Source organism: Prionailurus bengalensis, chromosome C1 (assembly GCF_016509475.1).
Source record: "Prionailurus bengalensis isolate Pbe53 chromosome C1, Fcat_Pben_1.1_paternal_pri, whole genome shotgun sequence".
Lineage (NCBI taxonomy): Eukaryota > Metazoa > Chordata > Mammalia > Carnivora > Felidae > Prionailurus > Prionailurus bengalensis.
Genome location: NC_057345.1, coordinates 11775570 through 11796257, shown reverse-complemented (window position 1 = coordinate 11796257; position 20688 = coordinate 11775570). Strand labels below are relative to the sequence as shown.

The following is a 20688-nucleotide window of genomic DNA, read 5'->3' as shown; positions in this document are numbered from 1 at the left end:
TGGTATTTGTGTACGTATTCATATTACTACTATGTGCTTGGCAACTACCGAGTGCTTAAATGAATGGCAGAGAGTATTAGGAAGAAAGCAGCGTTCCCTTTCCCGGGGTCGGGAAGATTGCTGGCCGTAGAGTAGGCCCTCCTTACTGGAGGCTGGTTCTACTTGCGCTGTTGGTTTATTGAGGGCTCATTTGGTGTGGATTAGAGCCTGGGAAGGCTTCCTGGTGGAGGAGGCCATTGGAAATGGCAAAGGTGGGTCATTCCAGGCAGCCGGGGTGGATGGGTCATTCATGAGAGCAGTGATGCCGGAAGGGCCGGCCAGGATGGTCCTGGATGCATCACGTCGCCAAACTTTCACGATTTCCATCTCCCCGCCCTAGAGATGAGCATTCCCATTTTATTTTATTTTTTTTAATTTTTTTTCAACGTTTATTTATTTTTGGGACAGAGAGAGACAGAGCATGAACGGAGGAGGGGCAGAGAGAGAGGGAGACACAGAATCGGAAACGGGCTCCAGGCTCTGAGCCATCAGCCCAGAGCCCGACGCGGGGCTCGAACTCCCGGACCGCGAGATCGTGACCTGGCTGAAGTCGGACGCTTAACCGACTGCGCCACCCAGGCGCCCCAGAGCATTCCCATTTTATAGATGCGGTAGCCAGCTCAGAGAGGGTCAGCAGAGGGGGAACTGCAGAGTTCTCAGGGTCCCTGAGGAGTCCAAGGCTCGGGAGGTTCTCTGTGAAGCCCCTCCACTCCCAGCGTGTCTCACGTTTGGGAAGCTCCAGAGAAGGGGGTGACATGTTTCCCAGGAGGAGAAGCAGTTCTTCCCCCATCTTGAGGACATCGGTCTGGGGTCCTTCGGAGCCTCTCCGGGGCATAGGACTCCTATTGTTCCAGCCCCCCTCTAGTACCCCAGACTGGCCAAACCGGTTCTGAGGAAGGGGGGCGGGGAGCAGGCACGTTGAGACAGCCGTCTGCCCGCCTGCGAGGTTCCCTCCGCCTTCGCCTCCCCCCTCCCCGCCCCACACAATACCCAGGAGCTTGCACTGCCCGGCTCGGGGGCCATGCCGACATCGCCCCCTGAGGACCCGGCTACAACCCCAGAGCCCCCAGGTGGTCTGGAGCCCTGGACCGTGTCGGAGGCTGGACGGAGCTCCCTGGCTGAGGTAGGGCCCCACCCTGCTGCCTGCAGCCCCACCCCTCCCGTCAGTCGTTCCGGAGTGAGTCCTTTGTGCTGCTTGCCTGGTCTCTGATCCTGGCTCCCACCCCACTTATGGCCTCCTGGGGCTCCACAGCCCGTTTGGCCTCGATCCCCTTTCCAGCCACGACCTGCCACTTGGCTTTGTCCCTTGAGGGGCAGAGGGGCTGTGGCAGGGCCCTACTGCTCTGGGCATCGGGACAAGGGGCACCAGAGAGGGAGCAGGGAAAACGCGGGCACAGGAAGCCAGAGGTGCTCTCCCTGGACCATGGTAGTATCCAGAGACCCTCTCTGCCAGCCTTGCCAAGTGGGCCTATTGTCTGTGTGATCAGCAGTGCCCACTGGATGGGACCCTCCCTGGCCCCTGCCCATCCTTCTCCGCCTGCAGAGACACTCATGATGACACGGGTCTCCTAGAGGGGGCAGCCAGGAGGGCCCTTATGTGCTACTTTACAGATGGGGACACTTGAGGCCCAGAAACAGGCTGTGACTTGCCTAAGGCCACACAGCCAGTCGGGGTCAACACTGGGCTTGGACTCTGGCAGCGGCTTTCCCCTGTGGGTTCCAGAATGACTGTTGGCACTAGAGTATCCTGTGGTCGTGTCTGGGGCAGGGAATGTCCCTGCTACTTGGGGCCAGTTCTCTTCCTGTGGCTTTTTCCTCCCCCCCTTCCCACTCCCCCCCTCCCCCCACACCAGCAGAGATGAGCTACACGTAATATGAACAGAGCTCTAGTCCTCCTTGGTCCCCCAGCACTGAGGTTGAGTGGGCCACATCTTTGGAAGGCCACAGCGCTGGTATCTCAGCCTGTGTATCCCCTGGTATCCCAGGGTCATTCCCATTGCCCTTTGGTCTGGACAGAGGTGGAGGCTGACTCACTCCTGACTTCCTCCCCCAGGGACCTACCTCCAGCCTGTCTCTCCAGAAAGCCTTCTACCGCCTTTCCTCAGCATTCACCCAGCCTTCTCCTCTAAGTCTTTAATACACGGGTGCTCCTGCCCCAAGGCTTCCATGTTTTTGCCCATTTATCCCTGTAACTCAGAAGGGTATAGGGGATGTGTGCTCCCTGCCTTCCAGGAGCTCCCAAAATCCAAGTGGAGAGGCTCACCCAGAATGCAAGGGAATAGAATACTGTGAGTCCTTACAGAAGCAAGTAGGACTTCTATGTTGAGGACTTCAGATTCCTGGAGAGAAAGAGACCTCTCTGGTGGGCAGTGGTCTCGTATCTCATTCCTCATACTCCTACAAAGAAGAGTGGGTCTCATCCTCACCGCCTCACTTTCCCCATCTGTGTGATGGGGGCAGTCAAGCCACCTGCCTGACTAGAGAAAGACTAATCACAATACTCAGTAGAATGACTATCAACTACAAAGCTCCCACTATGTGCTAGCCGCATTGTACATGCTATCACGAATTCTCATATTCGTGTTTTATTATTTTTTTTTTTTAACATTTATTCATTTTTGAGAGTGAGAGAGACAGAGCATGAGCAGGGGAGGGGCAGAGAGAGAAGGAGACACAGAATCTGAAGCAGGCTCCTGGCTCTGAGCTGTCAGCACAGAGCCTGACGCGGGGCTCAAACTCACAAACTGCAAGATCATGACCTGAGCTGAAGTCGGACGCTCAACCGACTGAGCCACCCAGGCGCCCCTCACATGCGTGTTTTAAAGTTGGCACGACTAGCCTATCTACCAGATGAGGGAACAGAGATGTGCTCAGATGGACAGAGGTTTAAAGTACAAGCTAAAGCTGGACCCTTAGGAGTAACTGTCTCTTAGGAGCAGCCCCACCCCGCCCCAGGCAGGGACTGAAGAGAGCAGGGGAGCAGTTGGGCGCCTGTGCAGAGTGGTCCCCCACTGGGTCCTCTGCCATCCCTCTCTCCCAAGGTCACTGACACTGTCACTGTTCCTCTCAGGTCAAGATTTTCTCCCTCTCTATGTTTACCGGGTCCCTGGGTATTTCGGCTGGAACAGTTTGTCATTACTTCCTCCAGGAAGCCTTCCTGGAATGCTCAGGTCAAGTTGAGCGCCGATGGTTCCTCTGCCTGGGCCCCTGCCAACCCAGATTGTAACTGTTTTCCGTTTTAACTCCCTCACTGGACTGGCAACCCCGCGGGGCACGAAACATTTGTTCATCTGTCTCCCTGGGTTTCTCTGTGCTTCTCATCTGTCTCTGAGTATCTGGTCTGCGAAACTTTCGGTGTCTCTGTCTCTCTGTCTCCATCTCTGGGTCCCTGAATGTCTTGGCGTCTGTGGTTTTCTGGGTTTGAGTCTTTTGGGGTCTCCGTTCCGAGATGCTGCCTAAGGGGTCTCTGTATCTCTGGGTCCCTATCTCTGTCTCTGTCCTCTGGGTCTCCCTGCCCTGCCAGGCTGGGCACTGCTCCTCTGGCCTGAGGGGGCCCCTGGGGGGGGGGTCCATGCTGCCCCGCCTGCCCACAGTGAGGCCAGGCTAGGGTAGGCCCCCGCCCAGCCCGCTGCCTGCTCCCTCCCTCCCTACCGCTTGCCTCACCACAGGGTTTGATGAATCAAACTCTTTGTCTGGGTGGGATCTCCCCCAGCCAGCTGGGCAGAGAGAGGGCTTCCCCTGCCGGAGCAGAGCAACATCAGCAGAGGCCCTCGGCTTGAGAGGTGAGGGGGCTGCAAGAGGGCAGCCAGAGGAGGGCCACGGGGGAAGGGCTGTGGGGGCCGGATCCCTCAATCAATAGGCCTGTCCCGAGGCTCCGGCAGACTCCTTGGCATGACTTCCTGCCCAGAGAGGACCCGGTCAGCTGGCTTGATCCCGGGGGCTGGGAGCTGGGACAGGGAAGGACCCCTTCTCTCGCCCCAAGCCGGGGAGCGGGGACATCTCCCTGCCCTTCTCCTGGGAGGGCCTAGCCTGATCTGGGTGGTGGCCCGCCTGCCAGTCCGTGACCCTCCCAGCCAGCTTGGCAGGGTGTGGGCACCACTCAGCGTTGAAGGCTGTAACTCTGGGCACGGGAGAGGAGGTTGGGTAACACCAAGGCAAGGACTTCTGGGCCCGTGTGTTTGTGTCTGGATCCTGGTGTGTGAGTGTGAATGGAACAGGAGTGAGAGCTCGAGTGGATACACAAGTATCTGATGGGTCGGCATGTGTGTCGGTGTGTGTGTGTGTGAGAGAGAGAGAGAGAGTCGGTGTGAATGTATGTAGTTGGGTAAAAAGTGTGTGAATGTGAGAGCCTGCGAACGTGAAATGTCTGAGTGTGTCTGTGAAAGTGTGTATGTCCGTGCGTGTCCTTGGAAGAAAGCGTGTGTGCAAGTCCATGGAACATACGTGTGTTTGTGTGACAGCGTAGGGACCTGTATGTCTGAGCCTGTGTCAGCGAGAGCTGGAAGTGTGCGAGGTGGTTAAAAGCGCAGCCTCAGAAGCTACGCTGCCTGGCTTTGAATCCTGGCTTCACCACATACCAAAGGACCTCTGTGCCTCGCTCTCCTCACCTATAAAATGGGGATGATAATAGCATCAGCTCAGGGTTGTTGTGCAAATGCAAGAATATATCCAAAGCACTTGGCCCGCCATTCGGTAAGTGTCAAATGAGTAGGAGCTTCAGTGGGAGCTATTGCCATGCAGTTGGGCGTGTGAGTGTGCTGGTACAGATGTGGGTACACAAGGGTTTGTCCAGGCCTCCAAGACAAAGGTGGCCTGCTGGCCAGCCCTGAAGTTCCGTGTCCGCCTCTGACACCTTTTCCCCTACAGGTCCAGGTGGGTGGCAGAGCAAAGGAGGAATGGACTGTGGGCCACCTGCCACCCTCCAGTCCCACCTGGCCGGGCCACGTGGCACTGCCCGCCGCCCAGTAGCCGTGTGCCAGCAGGAGAGTCTGTCCTTTGCAGAGTTGCCCACCCTGCAGCCCCCGAGCCCTGTGTGTCTGGATCTCTTCCCCGTCGGCCCAGAGGAGCTGCAGGCTCCTGGCAGCCGCTGGTCCCTGGGGACCCCTGCTCCTCTCCAAGGGCTGCTATGGCCACCATCCCCAGGAGTCTCAGACAGCGAGATCTCCACCAGTGGGGGAATGCGGCCCAGCAGGGCTGGCAGCTGGCCACACTGTCCCAGTGCCCAGCCCCCAGCTCTGGAGGGACCCTGGAGTCCCCAGCACCCACAGCCACAGCGCCGGGCCAGCCACGGCTCAGAGAAGAAGTCAGCCTGTGAGTCACTCTGGGTGGTGGCCCAGTGGGGCAGATAGGGGAGAGGCTGGGTGGTTCTTTCGGGACTCTTAAGCCCCTGAGTTCTCCAAACAGGCAGGACAAGTGGTAGGTTTTAGTGGTAAGGGAAGGAACTGGAGCTCAGGGAGGACAAGTGACTTGTCGGATGTGGCACAGCAAATGAGCGGCTGCCCTGGGCTCCTTGGCCCCTTGTCCACTGCAGTCAGGCGCTGTGCTCTCTCTAGCCCTCTTGCTGATCCCATTTTTTTTGGGGGGGGGGGACCACATCCTGGCAAAAACATTGGCCTTTCCCTGAGGCGTGTCCTTCAGATGCTCAGGGCCACAGGGCAGCAGCAGGCAGGAGTAGAGAGAGCGCCCAGTGGATGGATGCCAGCCTGTGCTCTCACCCCACTTGCCTGCAGGGCGCAAGATGCGGGTGTACCAGCGTGAAGAGCTCCCTGGCAGCCCTGAGGCCCATGCCGTCTTCCTGGAGCCTGGCCAGGCAGCAGAGCAAGCCCTGAGCACAGAGGAGCCTAGGCCCCTGGAGCTGTCTGGGCCCTCCCGGTTAGGCCTGGAGGGGCCTGAGCGGAGGCGCTTCTCGGCCTCTGAACTGATGACCCGGCTGCACTCTTCCCTGCGCCTGGGGCGGAATTCAGCAGCCAGGGTGCTGACCCCAGGGTCAGGCACTGGAGCAGCTCGGGAAGGTACCAGCTTCTCCCCTGGGCCCTAAGAGCAGGCCATGAGCCAGATGCAGCAGGGGCCCCGGCCCACACCTGACACTGGGTGCTGGACAGCTGGAGGATGGCACCCCAGGTGCCCAGCGCCATTCTTGGAGCCACCCGCCCTCAGCTCTCGCTCTCTCCAGGGAAGGCGTCCGGAAGGGAGTCGCGCGGTGTAGAGACGAGGGCGGACGGTACGGCGATGCCAGCCCCTGTTGAGCTGAGCGGCGGCCATAGCGGCTGGCCCGAGCCCAGGTACCGTCTCCTACTTCGAGCTCGGCCCGAGGAGAGGTGCAGGCGAAGAAGGGCCCTGACACCGTCCCTTTCTTAGGCTGGACGCGCAGGAAGAGCTGGCTCTGGGTTCCAGGAGCGCCAGCGAGCGGCGCCAGTCCCGGTTTCTCCTTAACAGTACGTGGGAGGAAGGGCTGGGGGCCCGGGGGGTTGGGGGAGTTCGGAGGTAGGGATCTTGCGAGAGAGGGAGGGAAATGAATGTCAGCAGCAAGCACGCGGCGGCTGGCACGCAGGGGGCGCGCCAGCCGCGTTGACGGAACGGATGAGGGAGGGAGAGAGGGAGTGCGTGCGCGGGGCCACCGTGTCCCGCGACCCGAACCTTCCGAAAGGCGCGCTTAGGGAGGCGGGCTCTCGGGGAGCCGGGCAGGAACCGGGCCGGGCAGGCGGGCGCCCCACGGCCCTCCCCCGCCCCTCTCCCCGCCCAGCGGTCCTCTACCAGGAATACAGCGACGTGGCCAGCGCCCGCGAACTGCGGCGGCAGCAGCGCGAGGAGGAGGGCCCGGGGGACGAGGCGGAGGGCGCGGAGGAGGGGCCCGGGCCGCCGCGCGCCAACCTCTCCCCGAGCAGCTCCTTCCGGGCGCAGCGCTCGGCGCGAGGCTCCACCTTCTCGCTGTGGCAGGACATCCCCGACGTGCGCGGCAGCGGCGTCCTGGCCACGCTGAGCCTGCGCGACTGCAAGCTGCAGGAGGTGGGCGCCGGGGGTCGGCGGGGCGGGGTGGGCGGGGCTGCCCGCCGGGGAGGTGGCGCTGGGGCCCGCGGGGGGCGGGGCCGGGAGGACGAGGTCCCGGGACTCGGCGGGGCCCTGGGGTACCCGGCCAGTGGGACTGCGACCGGCGGGAGGTGGGCAGGGGCCTCAGCGGGGAAGGCGGGGCCACAAGGGGGCGGGGCCGGCGGGACCGTCAATGAGAAAGGTGGGTGCCCGGGACCTGACTGGGTGGGCTGGCTGCCGGCGGGCCGGGAGCGGGGCGGGAGGCGAGGGCGGCAGCCGGACGAAGGGGTGGGGTGAGGGGCGGAGTCAGGCCGGGCGGGCTGAGGTGGGATCGGGAAAGCGAGGACAGGGGAGGGGCAGAGCCCTCGGGAGGGAAAACGCGTAGTGCGCGAGCGACTCTGCTGGCCTGGGACCGGGGGCGGGGCCAAACGCAGGGCTCCCCGCGGAGGGGCAGGGCCGCTGGAGGACTAGGGCCCCGCCCAGTGGGTGGAGCCAGGGGCTCAGTCACGGTCTTTGGTTGGGTTTGAACAATTGCGCGCGGCTGGAGATGGGTCCCCTGAACCCGCCTGCCCCCAGGTATTCGGAGGTGGGGCTAGAAAAGGGGCGGGGACACGAGGGTGCGGCCAGGGCCGGCGCAGCCGGGGGTGGGGGGTGAAGGGGCAAGGAGGGGGAGGAGGGCGGGAGGGAAGTGAGGTCAGGGATGGGCCGTTCCGGCTCTTTCAACCCCGCGTCCACCCACACTCAGGCCAAGTTCGAGCTGATCACGTCCGAGGCCTCATACATCCACAGCCTGTCGGTGGCCGTGGGCCACTTCTTGGGCTCCGCTGAACTGAGCGAATGTCTAGGGGTGCAGGACAAACAGTGGCTCTTCTCCAAACTGCCTGAGGTCAAGAGCACCAGCGAGAGGTGAGGGAGTGGTCCGGTCAGGGGTGTGGCGGGGGCGGGGGAGGGGGGGGGCCCAGGTCTGGGCTCTCTCCTTGGCCCTGACCCTGACCCCTCGCCGGACCCCTCAGGTTCCTGCAGGACCTGGAGCAGCGGCTAGAGGCCGATGTCCTGCGCTTCAGCGTGTGCGACATCGTGTTGCGCCACTGCCCAGCCTTCCGCCGAGTCTACCTGCCCTACGTCACCAACCAGGCCTACCAGGAGCGCACATACCAGCGCCTGCTGTAGGGCGGGAGGCTCTGAAGGGCGGGGGAGGAGGCGGGGGGGGGGGGAGGGAGGGTAAGGGGGGGGTCTTAGGCAGGAGTGGGTACAGAGGACTGGGTGAGGAAGGGTGACCTGGGAGGGGAGGAGGCCCTGAACAGGCCTCTCAGTCGAGGATGAGGTTAGATCCAGGCGCCAGAGGCAGGAGGGATGTGCTGAGAAGGCACCTGAAAAACCAAGGTGGTGGCTGGGGTCATGGATCCTGGCCGTTCGTGGGACCAAGAACCCATCCGTGACTCCAACCCCCTCCCCATCTTTCAGTCTGGAGAATCCCAAGTTCCCTGGCATACTGGCTCGCCTGGAGGAGTCTCCCGTATGCCAGCGTCTGCCCCTCACCTCCTTCCTCATCCTGCCATTTCAGAGGATCACCCGCCTCAAGATGCTCGTGGAGGTACCTAGAGGGCTACAGCGAGGGCCGCGTGAGGCAAATGGTGCTGTGCCCTCCACAGCCCCTCCGGGTACCCACGGGTGGGCAGGGTTATAGGTAGAGGTCATGGCCTGCCTCACTGCACCGACCCCACCCTCCAGAACATCCTGAAGAGGACAGCACAGGGCTCAGAAGATGAAGATGTGGCCACCAAAGCCTTCAATGCGCTCAAGGAGGTGAGCTCGGCTCCCGAGGGCCTCCCCCGAACACCCGCACGTCTCTGAATGAGCCCCCGCCATCAGAGCCTCTGGTCCCCAGGAGGGAGTCTGAGGCTAGGCTCTGGGAGCCGGGGTTGGGTGGGGGCTGGGGGGGCTGCAGGTGACCCACCCATGGCCTCCCCAGCTGGTGCAAGAGTGCAATGCCAGTGTGCAGTCCATGAAGAGGACAGAGGAGCTCATCCACCTGAGCAAGAAGATCCACTTTGAGGGCAAGGTGCGTGTCCGCAGCTGGGGGCATGGGGTCCACAAAGGGGCAACTCTTGTTCCCTCCCCCCCCCCCCCCCCCCCCCCCCCCCCCCCCCCCCGGGCACTGGGAGCCAGTTCATCACTGCCCACCCCCTCCCATTCCCTGTTCTGTGCTCTTTGCCCTGCTGTCCTGGGCCTGACCTGCCCTCCCCCTTGCCTCTTCCTTCCTTCCAGATCTTCCCACTGATCTCTCAGGCCCGCTGGCTGGTTCGGCACGGGGAGCTGGTGGAACTGGCACCGCTGCCCGCGGCACCCCCCGCCAAGCTGAAGCTGTCCAGCAAGGCGGTCTACCTGCACCTCTTCAATGACTGCTTGCTGCTCTCCCGGCGGAAGGAGTGAGTCTGGGCAGGGTGGGGGGAAGGAGACTGGAGCCAGGCTCCCTTCTTGCCCACCATTGGGCTCACAAGCACAGCCACCATTGGGCTCAAGAACCACAGGTCAGACTGTGCTGCCCAGGCACCCCGAGCCTTGCAGACTCCCCCAGGAAAGGCAGAGACGTGAGGCAAGTCCATTCCATTTTCCAGACCTAAGAACCAAGGGCTGGACTGTATGTGGAGGACTGGACGCTACTCTGAACCTAAGCCAAGTAGAGCAGAGGTGAAGAGCTCGGTCCTGGAGCCCCCGCTCCGCCCTGAGTCATGATGGTGATGGCCAACATTTGCTGAGTCTGTGCCAGGCATGCTGTGTGGATTATTCTCTGTACTTCTTTAAACATCTCCCTGGAAAGTAGGCTCCCTTATTATTCTCAAGGTCGTGGAGCTAGTAAAGGCAGGAGCCAGGAGGCCGGGTCCGTCTGATGTCGGATCCCAGGCCCTTAACCGTTGTATTATCCTGTCTTCCATCTGTAAGATAGAGACTAGCAGGTAGGGAGACTCAGTGTCGTAATAATACGTGGAAAGGCCATAGCACAGTACCTGGCACATGGTGAACGCTCAGCATTAGCTGTGAGTGGTAAGTTTGGGATGAGTGAGAAGACTTTCCGAGGGACGTAAGCCTTAAGGCTGCATGCGATGAAGAATGGACTCCTTGCACTATGGGCAGCGTTCATTCCTGATTCATTCATTCACTCATTCACTCAAATGTCCCCGAACCCCTATTCTCTCCCGGGCCCTTTTGGGTGCCAGGGACATAAAGCTGAATGAGACTTGTTTTCTGCTTACAGGAGCTCTCAGAACAATTCAAATACATCCTGATAACCACCTGGTTAGGGTTTTGATGGAAAGCATCCCCTGGCATGGGGTGAGAATCAGTAAAGCTTCAAAGAGGAAGGGACACCTGAGCTGGGTTTTGAAGCATAAATAGGACTTTGCCAGGTAGAGGAGGAGTTTGGGAGGATATATAGCAAAGTCACAGTGAGGCGTAACGGCAGATTGTGTTCAGGGATGATGAAGCCTGCTCTGGCTGGGTTTGTAGAGGGGAAGGGCAGGAGAAGGAAGCTGGGGTGTTGAAAGTCATGGTACAGAGGTTGGGCGTCCTGAGGGCCATGGGGAGTGTGGAGAGTGAAACAGATGTGTGACGTCTTACTCCCGGCCAATTTGGGGGATGGACTGGAAGGGGAGAGACCAGAAGCCGTGGCAGTTGTCCCCAAGTGACAATAGATGCTTCAGAGCTGGGGGTGGGGTGGGGGGGCTTGTGGTAAGTGGATTCCAGGAACAATAGGGAGTTAGGATGGAGCTGCTGGCTGGGTGTGCAGGGAGAGGGAGGGAAGAGGCAGGGAGAGGGAGGCAAGGGGCGCGAATGACGGTTGGGTTTCCCCCTGGGCACCCTGATGGAGTATTTCCCCGGAATGGGGAACAGTGAAACGATCCGGTTTGGAGCGAGGCATACTGACTTCGGTTTAGATGGGTTGAGAAGAAGGAATCCGTGGGACATCCTTGACCCACCCACCTGCCCCTTCTTCCCACAAGTGTTTGTTGAACCCACACTGTGGGCCAGGCGGGGCGAAGCACTGGGATAGAGTGGGGCAAACAAGAGACAAAGTTCAGGTTCTACACCAGTTAGAGAGGCAGACCCTAAACGGGGCAGGGTCTCCTCCCAGTGGCTGTCCGTGGGCTCTTTAGAACAGAGACCCACGGGAGAGGTGCAGAGAGAACTTGGAAGCTCGCCTGGGGCAGCGACCGGCTTTTGTCACCTCCACTTCCGTCAGGGAGCCGGCAGGAACGGGGTCCCCGTTCCTGGTGGGGACGGTGCTGGCTGTTAGGGAGGTGATGTCTCGCACAGCCAAGTTTCCTTGGGGAGGGAGCCGGAGTTCTCCTTCGGATCAGAACTCACCTGTCCTGAGGGTGGGGCTGGGAGCCTGGGGATGAGCCAGGCTGACCTCACCTCCCCGGGCCCTGCAGGCTAGGGAAATTCGCCGTGTTCGTCCATGCCAAGATGGCCGAGCTCCAGGTGAAGGATCTGAGCCTCAAGCTCCAGGGCATCCCCGGCCACGTGTTCCTCCTGCAGCTCCTCCACGGGCAACACGCGAAGCACCAGTTCCTGCTGAGGGCCCGGACGGAGTGAGTGGGCCTGGGTGTGGGGAGAGAGGACCCCTAGGAGGGCACGAGGCCTTTGACCTCTGGCTGCAGGACGGTGGCCTGAGGCAGGACACGGGCGGAGCTGGCGTGGGGGGGGGGGGGGGCTTCTGGGCCCGCTCTGTCCTTAGGCTCAGAGCTGGGTGGGGCACAGGCTTGGGGACAGGGCTGTGGGGTGGGCCCTGGGGTGGGTCCTGAGTCTGGACATCATACCCGATTCTCCCAGCCCTGTTTCACCACTCTGGCCCTGGGAGATTGCACTTTGCGCCTTGTGACAGCTCAGCCTCCCCCTCCCTAGAAGTGAGAAGCGGCGGTGGATCTCGGCCATGAGCCCCTCCAGCTCCCAGGAGGACAAGGAGGTCTTCCGCGAAGGCCAAGGTAGCAGCCTGCTGCACCCCCCGCCCCCCGCCATCACCCACTTCTAGGCCCACATCCCCTGGGGCTGGGGCCTTCCCTTTCCTCCAGCCCTGGAGCCACGTGGCCCGCAGGCCCAGCAGGGAGAGCGATCAGCTGACCCCGGGGCAGTCGGGGCGGCTGCGCAGAACCTGGAAGGAGGGGCGGGTTTTACACAGGACAGGCCGACTTCCTCTCCCCCCCCCCCCCCAGCCATGTGCACAGGCAGCACCCTGGAGATGACAAAGCCTTTTATATCCTCCCATCTCGTCCCTACAGAAACCCACTTTACAAGCTAGAAAACAGGTTCAGAGGGGTAGAGTGACCTGTCCAAGTAGGTGGCGGAGCTGAGACTGGAACCCGGGTCTGTCTCCGTCTCTGCCCTAGCTGTAAAGAGGACAGGAACCGGCATGGCCAGGGGGTGGGGGGTGACGTAGAGGCTTCTCTCTGGGGTGTGCATGAGGCTGGTCAGCCAGAGTGCTGCCCAATCACAGAGGACCTTGAGGGAGCAGATACCAGGCAGCTATCGAAGGCTTTTGAGCAGGGGAGTTAGGGCTGAGCTAACGAAGGGAGTGGAAGGGAACTCATTTCTACCCATCCCTGCCATGTGTCAGGCCTGGTATTAGGGGCTTTTACATGCATTTACTTTACTTAATCCTCATGACAAACCTGTTAAGTAGACTCTTCCCCCCCCCCCCCCGCCCCCTCCCATATCTGAGAAAACAGGCTCAGAAATGTTAAGTAACTTGCCCAAGGCCAAGTAGCCCATGGGTAGCGGAGCTGGGATTCAAGTCAGGTCTGGCCCCGAAGTCTGTGGTTTTCCCAATACTGCCAGCCTGCCTGCTATGATAGAAGGAGCCTAGGGCCTAGACTGAAGCCGGTTCTCTGGCTTGGGCTAGGAGTGCTGTTTGGGCTGTGGGGTGTGCTTCCCACAGCTTCCAGACAGTCGGTCAAGGAAAGCCCCTGAAGGATGAAGAGGGGCGGCCATGACAAGATCTGGGGAAAAGCCCTCCTGGGAGGAGAAGCAGCCAGTGCAAAGGCCCTGAGGCAGAAGGGAGTTCAGAATATTTGGGGAACAGCGGGGCAGCCAGTGTCGCTGAGCTTCGTGAGCAAGGGGGAGAGGGGAGGAGGAGAGGAGGGGAGGCTAGCAAGAAGGCAATGCCATCCCATGCACGGCTTTGGAGGCTTGGGGAGGACTCTGGATTTTATTTTATTCGAAGAGGACTGGGAAGCCCTGGAGGGTTGTAACTGGGGGAGTGATGTGACTTGAAACCCAGTTGAGAAGGATGGATTAGAGAGAGCCCCAGAGAAGTAACAGGGGCCTATGAAGGGGCCATTACCGTTTTGTGGGGGGGTATCTGGGGGCAGTTGGACGTCGGCCTGGGGGTCAGCATCAAGGTGTCAGATTGAGCTGGGGAGGCGAGAGCCCGGGGCACAGAAGCAATAAGCGAAGCCGGGAGGGGCTGGGTTCACCTAGGGCTTGTGTTTCGGGTAAGAGAGGAGAGTGGCCAGGGCGGGCAGAGGGAGGTGCAGAGGAAATGAAGCCGCAGTGGCCACCCTCCTACCCCTTTACTTCCTCCTCCTACTTCCTCCCTGCCCCCTCTTACATTCCCCTGGGGACTCCCTCACTCTCCCCTGGGCTGTCAGACCGCCCCCAGGTTCAGTGTGTCAGGACATACAAGGCACTGCAGCCAGATGAGCTGACCCTGGAAAAGACTGACATCCTGGCAGTGAGGACCCAAACCAGCGACGGTGAGAAGGGCCTCCTGGGAAGGCCTCCCTGATGGGGCTCGGGTGGGTAGGAGGTAGCTAGATGGCTAAGATATCACAGGAGAAGCTTGTGCAAGTGTTGATCAACCACAGCATGCAGGAATCAAGTTAGACAAGAGGAGGAACTTCCTGCTCATAAAGGTGTAGGATTTGGAGTGACTGATGGGGGGAGAGTGGGAAATACCCTTCGTGGAGGGTGTCGGGAAAAACAGGTCAGAAGTTCATCTGCAAGGCTGCCAGAGGCAGGGTCCTTCCTGGAGCTGGGAGATGCTGGGATGATGTCACCTCGGCCCCGGGGGTGCAGACAAGGCTTGCATCAGGGCCTAGGCGTTCCCTTGCAGACCTGGCCCTGGTGTCCCTTCGATGCCACTCACGGATGCTGCTCCTGGCCTGTGTGCCTGTAGGCTGGCTGGAGGGGGTCCGCCTGGCAGATGGTGAGAAGGGGTGGGTGCCCCAGGCCTACGTGGAAGAGATCAGCAGCCTCAGTGCCCGCCTTCGAAACCTCCGGGAGAATAAACGGATCACAAGCGCCACCAGCAAAGTGGGGGAGCCCCCCGTGTGATGGGCAGCCGCGGCCTGGGACATCATGCCCGGCTCCTGGACAGGTCTGGAGGGACCTGTTGTGTCCCGTGCCCCAGGCCATCGCGGCTGCGCCTTGGCCTGGCATCGAGAGCATAGCCTGTCTTCACGTTCCTTAAAGTCCACGCTTTGGGGCCAATGCCGGTTTCTTCCTCTGGCATAGGGACTGCACAGGTGACATATGGCAAGGACTTGGGGCCCCCTCCCTTCACCCTGCCAGACTCTTAGTCCCTCTGGCAGGGGCCTGGCTCTGGTGCTGTTGGGTGCTGGGACTTGTATGTATATATGTATATATTTTCTGGGATCTTCTGGCCACAGCCTGCATGGGCCCTGGTTGCTGTGGGTTTTCTGTAAATAAACGCCCATGATGCCTTTGCTTGGAGTCTGTGAGCTGTCTGATGCTGCCCCCCACCCCCACCCCTTGCCCCACTCCCCCAACTAAAGGTCGGGGGGGGGTGTCTCTGGCTGCCTCTCAGTGGGGATTTGTCTTTCCATAGAGTTCACATCTTTTTTAAAAAAATTTTTTAACATTTATTCATTTTTGAGAGACAGAGAGAAACAGAGCGTGAATGGGGGAGAGGCAGAGAGAGGGGGGGACACAGAATCCAAAGCAGGCTGCAGGCTCCGAGCTGTCAGCACAGAGCCCCACACGGGACTCGAACCCACGGACTGTGAGATCATGACCTGAGCCGAAGTCAGGTGCTTAACCAACTGAGCCACCCAGGAGCCCCCATAGAGTTCACCTCTTAACCAGAGGAGGGTGACAGCAGGGCTGTGGTGAATTAGACTACTTTTGACTGCAACTGACAAAATTTCAGATTCAAATAGGCTTAGAGATTAAAGAGAATTTTTTAGTTCTTGTGTTTGTTTCTTATAGCTTTCTGTAACAAATGATCACAAGTTAGGTGACTTAAAACAACAGAAATTTATGCTCTGACTGTCCTGGAGGCTAGAGATCTGAAGTTGGTGTCATTGGGCCAAAATCCAGGTGTTGGCAGGGCTGTCCCCTGTCCTGCAGTGGGTGTGTGCTCCAGGGGAGAATTGTCCCTTGTCTGTTCCAGCTCTGGTGGGTACCAGCTTTCCTCGGCTTGTGTCCACATCACTCCAGTCTCTGCCTCTGTGGTCACATTGCCTTCTCCTCTGTGTGTTTCTGTCACATCTCCCTCTGCCTCCCAAGTATAAGGATACACGTGATTGCGTTTGGGGTCCGCCCAGATAATCTACCTCATAATCCTTAACTCAAATCCCACCTGAAAAATCTATCCCCCACCTTGGTGACTCGGTTGATTAAGCATCTGACTTGAGCTCAGGTCATGATCTCACGGTTCCTGAGTTTGAGCCTGCATTGGGCTCTCTGCTGTAAGCACAGAGCCCACTTTGGATCCTCTACCTCTCCCCTGCTCTCTCTCTCTCTCTCTCTCTCTCTCTCTCTCTCAGAAATAAATAAACATTAGAAAAAAATCTATTCCACCCCCCTTGTTTATCATATAAGATAACATTCATAAGATCCAGGGATTAGGATGTAGATAATCTCTTAGGGGACCATTTCTCAGCCTACCACAGTTCTCATAACTAAGAAGTCTATAGGCAGGTTGGGCTTCAGGCAAGGTTTGATGTCACTGAGGACTCAGCTCTTTCTGCGGTCCTTGGTATTGTCTTCATCCTAAGGCTTCCAGGAGCTTCTTCATTCACATCCAACACGGGAGGAGGAAATTGTCTTTGTCCCAGCGTTCCAAGTCAAAGTCCTGGGATGCTTTTTGATGAGACCAGCTTGGATCATGTGGCTGCCTCTAGGCTGATCACAGTGGCCAGGGGGGTGGTGTGTGTTGACAGACCTAGCTTAGGTCATGTGTTTTGTCCCTGGAGCCAGGTTGGGGAGTTATCTTTCCTGGAACCCCATGGATTCCCAAGTGGAGTTTGATGGCTCCTGCACAGGAGTGGTAGCTGCTGGGGAGGCCAATGTTCATGGAAACCCAAATCACCCAAGAGAGTAGAAGCACCTGGGAATGAGCTTGGAGATGTGAGCACACGTGGGGGGACCAGAGCCTCCTCATCCCTCAAAAGGAGGCCGTGGGGCAAAGAAACTATGAGCCAGGATGGTCCTAGAAGGCAAACGTGGGCAGATGGGGAGAAGCTCAGACCCATGAAGAAGCTTTTGGGGATGACTTTCTAACATGAGGTGGTGTAGGGGCGCCTGGGTGTGGCTCAGTCGGTTAAGCGTCCGACTTCGGCTCAGGTCATGATCTCACAGTTCGTGGGCTCGAGCCCCGCATCGGGCTCTATGCTGACAGCTCAGAGCCTGGAGCCTGCTTCGATTCTGTGTCTCCCTCTCTCTCTGTCCCTCACCTGCTCACACTCTGTCTCTCTCTCTCTCTCTCTCTCTCTCTCTCAAAAATGAATGAACATTAAAAAAAAAAGTTAACATGAGGTGGTGTGGAGAGGGTGGAGTGTATGGGCTAAGGAGGCAAACACATTTGCATTTGAATCCTGGTTCAGACATTTATACCCACGCGATTATTTTTATTTTATTTTATTTATTTTATTTTATTTTATTTTATTTTATTTTATATTTTATATTATATTATTTTATTTTATATTTTATTTTATATTTTATATTTTATATTTTATATTATATTATTTTATATTTTACATTATTTTATTTTATTTTATCTTATATTTTATATTTTATATTTTATATTTTATTTTATATTTTATATTATATTATATTATTTTATTTTATATTTTATTTTATTTTTTATTTTATGTTTTATATTATTTTATTTTATTTTATTTTATTTTATTTTATATTATATTATTTTATTTTTTATATTATTTTATCTTATTTTATTTTATTTTATTTTATTTTAGAGAAAGCATGTGTGAGTGGGGGAGAGGAGCAAAGAGAGAGAGAGAGAGACAATCTTAAGGAGGCTCCACGTTCAGCACAAAGTCCCATGTGGGGCTTAATCTCATGACCTTGGGATCATGGCCCGAGCCGAAATCAAGAGTCAGATGCTCAACCGACAGAGCCACCTAGGTGCCCCAATCCGTATGATTTTTTTTTTTTAATAAAATAAAGCCTTTACTTTGGAATAATTGTAGATTCACAGAAAAGTTTCAGAGATGGTCCAGAGAGTTCCATGTGCCCCTTTCCCCGTTTCCCCTGCTGTTAACATCTGACATTACCATGGTAGAGTTGTCAAAACTAAGAAACCAACTTCGGTACATGACTATTAACTGAACTCCAGATTTTATTCGGATTTCACCAGCTTTCCCACTAATGTCCTTCTTCTGGTCCAGGATCCAGTCCAGGATCTCACGTGGCACGTTGTCCTCATGTCTCCTTGGTGTTGGCTGGTCTACACCACTTTCTCCATCTTTCCATGGTTTCCATGACCTTAACAATTTTAAGGAGTCCTGGTCAGAATTTTGTTAAACTGTCCCTCTATTTGGGTTTATCTGATGTTTTTCTTATGACTGGGCAGAAGTTATGGGTTTGAGGGAAGAATACCTCAGAGGCAGAGCGCCCTTCTCGTCACATGATCTCAGGAGGCACATCATGTGCACGTGACTTAGTCCTGGTGATTTAACTTTGACTATATGGTTAAGCTGGTGCCTGCTGGGCTTTCCCATCGTGAAGTTACTATTTTCCCCCTTTCCTTTTTTGTGTGTTTTTTTTTAAGATTTTAAAAATTTAAATTAAAAAATTTTTTTTTAATTTTTTTTTAACGTTTATTTATTTTTGAGACAGAGAGAGACAGAGCATGAACGGGGGAGGGGCAGAGAGAGAGGGAGACACAGAATCGGAAGCAGGCTCCAGGCTCTGAGCCAACAGCCCAGAGCCCGACGCGGGGCTCGAACTCACGGACCGCGAGATCGTGACCTGAGCTGAAGTCGGACGCTCAACCGACTGAGCCACCCAGGCGCCCCTAAATTAAAAATTTTTAAGTTTATTTATTTAGAGAGAGAGAGAGAGAGTATACAAGCAGGGGGAAGGGGCAGAGGGAGAGAGAGAGAGAATCTCAAGCAGGCTCCACACTGTCGGCGCAGAGCCCAACGCAGGGCTCGAACTCCCGAACCGTGAGATCGTGACCTGAGCCCAAATCAGGAGTCAGACGCTTAACTGACTGAGCCACCCAGGCGCCCTGATTTTTATTTTATCTATTTTAATGTTTATTTATTTATTTTGAGAGAGAGAGAGTGTGAAAGGGGCAAGGGCAGAGAGAGAGGGAGACGGAGGATCAGAAGCAGGCTCCGTGCTGATAGCAGAGAGCCTGATGTGGGGCCCGAACCCACAAACCGTGAGATCGTGACCTGAGCCTGAAGTTAAATGCTTAACCAACTGAGCCACCCAGGCACCCTGATTTTATTTTTTTCGGTAATCTCTATACCCAACATGGGGCTGGAACCCCAACCCCGAAATTAAGAGCCACACACTCTACGGACTAAGCCAGGCAGGCACCCCTGTTTTCCCTTTCCATACTCTGTTCTTTGGAAGCAAGTGGAACCCACACTCAAGGCATGCTCCCGATTCCTGGTGGATATATCTACATGTATTATTTGGGGTTCTTCTGTAAGGAAGATTTGTTCCTTTTGCCTACTTATGTAATCAGTGATTTGTTATAAAGGCATGTACCTATGCTTTTATTCATCTTTCCTTTGAGTTATAATTAAATACTAAGCTATGTATTTTATTCAAATTGTTCCAACTTTGGCCATTGGGAGGTTTTTGGGCTAGGCTCCTGTGTCTGTTTGACACCCCCTTTTCCTTTTGTTTCTTGAGCACTGCCTTACTTCCTGGCACTATGAGATGCTCCGGGATCACCTTGTATTTACCTGCCTGAGTGCTAGAATCAGCCATTTCTCTAAGGAGTATAGTGTCTTCTACTGGAGAGTGGTATTTAGAAACCAAGATCTGGGCACTGCGTGTGCTCATTGCTATTGAGGTGTCACTGCTTCTAGGCCCTCCCATTGGACAGAGGTAGGAAATCTACCTATCATCTCTCTCTCTCTCTCTCTCTCTCATCTATCTATATCATGTGATTTTAAGTAAGACACTTAATAACTCTAAGGCTCTGTTACCACATCTTCAAAATGGGGGTGGTGATAGTAATGCCTACTTCATGGAGTCTCTGTGAATCGACACGGTGCCTGGTCCACAAGAAGTTGCCAAAAATGATGGCTTTTATTGGGTCAGAGCTACATAACCAGAGCGTGGGGGCCTTTGTGAGACGATCAGGCCTCCGTCCTTAAAGACTTAAGGAACTCCAGGAATGGGATTCCTGCATTGAGTAAGGACCAAAGGGCCTCTCTGCTTCTTCCAGTGCTGAATCTGCACTGGGAGAGCCAAGTTGGCACCAGACTGGCAAAGCGGAGGAAACACGTTCTCCTCATTCAACCTGCCCTGGCATATCTGGATTCTGGCTGACACCCAAGTCTGTGCTAGGCTGCTGGGGGCTGGGGTTGGGGGGTGGCAGCTGGCTTTGGGGCCATTCTGCGAGGGAGGCGAGGGCTGCACAAGACCCCACCAGGCCCACTTCTCTCGTTTGCCACCTACCCAGGAGGTAGATCCAGGCGAGGCATCTTGACGTAGCCCCTCTCTCCGCGGTATGTGCCTCTGCCTGGTAGGCCTGGCCTCCGTATCTGGCCTTGGCCAGAGACCTCGGGCCCTGCCCCTGCTTGCCGTGGGAGAGGGAGGAAGTTGGGATGGGTCTGGCAGGACAGATGGGGGCGGGCATGTCTGGGGTAGGGGTTTTGGCCCCTGAGGCTGTCTGCTCGGCCAATGTCCAAGCCGCATACCTTTGGGAGCCAATCTCAAGGCTTCCCGGAACCCCCTTCCCACCCAGGGGTCCATAAGAAGCCACCCAGGGCTGACCCCTTCTCTACAGTGACCGAGGGGATCCTGCTTTCCTCCCGATAGATCCCAGGCTCCAAACTACTGTTTCGAAGATTTTATCCTCAAAGGAAACTGTTGAGAATAGAATTTATTCAATTGCTCATTTACAGGGCACGCTGAGGTTTCAGGGTTAACCAGGAGCCAAAGCTTCAGTCCCACCAGGCACTAACCTTTGGGGCAGCAGCATGAAGCCCCACATCATGGAGATGGCCTCTTGTGTCTTTGTTGATTCTCTTCCCCCTTCTCTCCCTTCCTTCCTTTCCTTTCCTTCCTTCCCTTTCCTTTCTCTTCCTCCCTTCCTTCCTTCCTTCCTTCCTTCCTTCCTTCCTCTCTGTCTCTCTCCTTTCCAGCTTTCCAGTCCCCTTCACTCTCCTCTCT

General features: G+C 56.7%; 1 protein-coding gene across 2 annotated transcripts; it reads left to right on the top strand.

The window, feature by feature from the left end:
- The first annotated feature begins 994 nt into the window (after positions 1-994).
- On the top strand, positions 995-14796 carry ARHGEF19 (Rho guanine nucleotide exchange factor 19). Of its 2 annotated transcripts, XM_043573855.1 has the most exons (16): positions 1001-1162; positions 4906-5349; positions 5769-6050; positions 6212-6320; positions 6397-6473; positions 6782-7044; positions 7811-7971; positions 8079-8231; positions 8530-8659; positions 8797-8871; positions 9038-9127; positions 9334-9494; positions 11499-11657; positions 11971-12050; positions 13713-13817; positions 14240-14796. In XM_043573855.1, exons 2-16 carry the CDS (start codon positions 4935-4937, stop codon positions 14395-14397), a joined length of 2418 nt encoding a protein of 805 aa, XP_043429790.1. In that variant the 5' UTR covers positions 1001-1162; positions 4906-4934; the 3' UTR covers positions 14398-14796. The 2 variants fall into 2 exon arrangements, with proteins under 2 accessions (XP_043429791.1, XP_043429790.1); XM_043573856.1 differs by lacking the exons at positions 13713-13817; positions 14240-14796 and having other exon boundaries at positions 995-1162; positions 11899-12015.
- Positions 14797-20688: the final 5892 nt, after the last annotated feature.